The sequence below is a fragment of the Wasmannia auropunctata genome, unplaced genomic scaffold (genome assembly GCF_000956235.1).
Source record: "Wasmannia auropunctata unplaced genomic scaffold, wasmannia.A_1.0 LD334270.1, whole genome shotgun sequence".
NCBI classification, from domain to species: Eukaryota; Metazoa; Arthropoda; class Insecta; order Hymenoptera; family Formicidae; genus Wasmannia; species Wasmannia auropunctata.
Genome location: NW_012028620.1, coordinates 13,008 through 16,248, shown reverse-complemented (window position 1 = coordinate 16,248; position 3,241 = coordinate 13,008). Strand labels below are relative to the sequence as shown.

The window sequence follows — 3,241 nt, the reverse complement described above, 5'->3', positions numbered from 1 at the left end:
TCTAAAAGTCATGTATTTTTTTATATTGACCCAATGAAGATCAAATTATGACTTCAAATATCGAAAATTTTGTGATTTGTGTAAATTGTGTTATTAATATTATTCTTTTAATTTCTACATTAATCTGTATAATGTACGCATGTAATGAATTTACTTTTCGTACATTCATATACTAAGGGAACAGTATTTGTTATTTGTAACTATAATAACAATATATATGGCAATATATGGTAAAGTTATTATAGTTAGGAGCCTTGTTTTTATGGTTATTACTGTTATTATAATGTGTAGTAATAATAATTATATTTATAGTTTTATCAAACAATTATGTGTAATACATATTTGGCGCTGAAAATCACTATACATTATAGTTAAATTATTAATAAATGTAATCATCTTTTTCTTTCAGTACAGAAGCAGAATTCCATGTGCAAGGAAAGATTTCGTACGGATTTAGAATGAACAGAAAGTGAAAAATACAAAAAATGTCGCTCGAAGTTACATCACTGCCTAGAATATAATTCTTTGAATCTGATCAACATATTTTATAATCAATGAATTATGTATTGACAATCACTTACGAAGGTCTTTGCCAGCACCTAACAACACCCAGGAATCAGATGAGAGGAAGCCGCCGTGTTGAAGGAACACTACTTTTCTTCTCTGTTGATCTTTAGATAAAGGACTTTCTGGTATTCTATGTATTACCAAGTTGTAACCATCTTCCGTTGTAACATAATGCTCCTCGGCAGGATAACCATGTCTCTCTATTAAACCAATCTGCATAGAGATATAGAATTTTAGGAAAAAATTAAAGACATTTCATTGATCGTAATATCTGAAGTAACATAAAATTTAGTTATTTTTTAGTAAAAAAAAGATAATTTAAAGAAGATAAAACAAAAAGTTTAAAATTAGCACTTTCAAGATTCTTGAGAGATTTAATCGACAACAGGCAACTGAGACTCGACACGGCGAATATGCTGAATTGATGCTTCGAATTGTTTCGATACTGACTCGAATAAAGTCAAAACGTTTGTAAAACATTATGTATTATTGATTGAAATTATATTACTGATTAAAAATCGTATATATTATATATTTGCACTGTTTAAAGCGCCGACTCCTAATAGTCCCTTTTTCCCACAACATTGTTTTTTAAAGATTTCAAGAGTATTATCTATCTACTAACGGTGTCGACATTATTTTTAAACATCTTGTAATTTAGAAAGAGATGTTTCTTTTAGACAATGTTGTTTTACTCAGTATATTTATTGTTTGAACAAAAATATTTGATAACTACATTGCTATTAATTATAAAACACCTTGCTGTACATACAATTGTTTATAGCGAGATGTTTTATGTATCAACAAGATATTTTGTTTAAATAATCTTCTAATTAAGTATTATTTTTTCAAATATGCCTTTGAAGAGACAAAATATTAAAAAACAATCTTGTACTTACAAAATCCAATGTGGTTACATTGTTCCCTATTTTGACATCTTCTGGCTTCCTAACTCTTACTATACCAGAATCCTTAGAATACTGATAATTAAGCAAGGCTTTCAAAACAAATTCTAAGTCTTCTCGCAGATTTTCTTCTGCTTCCAATAACATTATTGTAAGCATAAGTATAAAGGATACAAGTTTCACGTTCATTCTCATTATATTGACGATATTCGTAGTTATAAACTGTGTATAATTTGTAAGTATCAATTACTTGATACAAAGTTAATTTTATGGAACTTGTCTTTGTTTGAATTTTAACAAACCTATAAATGCATTGTTATGCAATTAGCATTAGTTAATAATTATTAACATTAATTTTTTTAAATGTAATTATAAAAATTATCATTAAATATAAAATGTATTAATTTTCATTTTTGTGACATTGAGTAGTTACTAATTAAATTACAATTACAATATATAAAATTGTATCAAACAATTTTGTTTAAAATAAATTTAAATTTTGTTGTTTGCTTAAATAATTAAAGATTATTATGTGAAAATTATCGACATTATAAATTTTTACTGTTTTCATTTCTTACAAATTATTATCTATATAATTATTATTTTTAAATGTCTTTACAAATATTTTAAATATATTCCTTTTTGCTTATTAAACAAATTTTAAATAAAAGTTTTAATACAAATTATTTATTTTCAAATAAAAATATGTAATTTTTATAATAATGAACTGGAATTCCTAATTTGTTTTTTCTAATCGGTATTAATTATGCATAGTTTTAACTTGCAGAACAAAAATTAGGATGAATGTAAATTATATGAATAGGTAGAAAGGTTGGAAAGGATTCATTCAGATTATGTGTATAAAAATTGTTAGACACAGCAATCGATCATGGTAGTATGATATATAATTAAGGACTGTTTATAAAATGTTTTATTGAAATGTCTTAATTGATTTATATCAGATAGTAGGAAATAAGAACTATTGTTTGTATGTTTCTGTTTCTTACATTGTCATTGTTCATGCACATTTCATATTAATGTATTAATGTACTTGTGCATGTTTTCTATTACTATTAATAACTATTAATGTACTCACCAATATGTCTAATTAAAGCACCTTAAATTATCTGTCAAAAAGAAAGATATATCTTTAGCAATAATTAAGTTATACGATCTCAGATGTGTTCTGATTTTATAGTTCACAATCGTTAACTGTTAGGTACGGCGGATAAGTGGAAACTATTAAAAACATTGATCGTACAGCTCAAATAAGTACATATTACGCAGATACGTTGCAGCTCATAGCAGCAATACATATATAATTGATTGTTATATAAATCGTAAAGGTCGTATGGAAGTATGACCTTCAGTCAATCGATTTTTATCTACGGCGCTATAAAATTAAACCTGATTTGCATAAATAGACTATCATTACCTTGTTGAAAAAATCTATGTGGAAATCCACATGGAAATCCATATGGATTACCATGGTAATTTGGGCCAAAAATCCATGAATTTTCACATGGAATCCATATGGAATTCATATGTAATTTATGTGGAATTTATATGAAATTCGTATGGAATCACATATTACAGATTCTACAATAAGACTTATTATAAATAAATTACCAGCCGTTATATATAAACAATAAAAAAGATAGAACAATAGGCCAAAGACGAGCATAAAACAAAGGGTGTCAATTAATAAAAATTCTTTAATAAGTCATTTAAATAAAATTAAAATAAAAAAAACGCGAGACTAGTTTCGG

General features: G+C 26.0%; 1 protein-coding gene across 1 annotated transcript; it reads right to left on the bottom strand.

The window, feature by feature from the left end:
• Nucleotides 1-364: 364 nt before the first annotated feature.
• On the bottom strand, nt 365-2,680 carry LOC105458861 (probable lipase C14C8.15). Its single transcript, XM_011704431.1, has 3 exons — nt 2,569-2,680; nt 1,467-1,774; nt 365-780 (listed from the first exon to the last, which is right to left on the bottom strand). The coding sequence occupies exons 2-3, from the start codon at nt 1,665-1,667 to the stop codon at nt 574-576; spliced, it is 408 nt and encodes a 135-aa protein (XP_011702733.1). The 5' UTR covers nt 1,668-1,774; nt 2,569-2,680; the 3' UTR covers nt 365-573.
• Between the last annotated feature and the right edge of the window lie 561 nt (nt 2,681-3,241).

Excerpts from the sequence above, each read along its gene's own strand:
- LOC105458861 (XM_011704431.1), bottom strand. The coding sequence starts at position 1,667 with ATGAGAATGAACGTGAAACTTGTATCCTTTATACTTATGCTTACAATA. Across the intron at positions 781-1,466 it reads ATGTAACCACATTGGATTTT|ATTGGTTTAATAGAGAGACA; the intron begins GTAAGTACAAGA and ends ATCTCTATGCAG.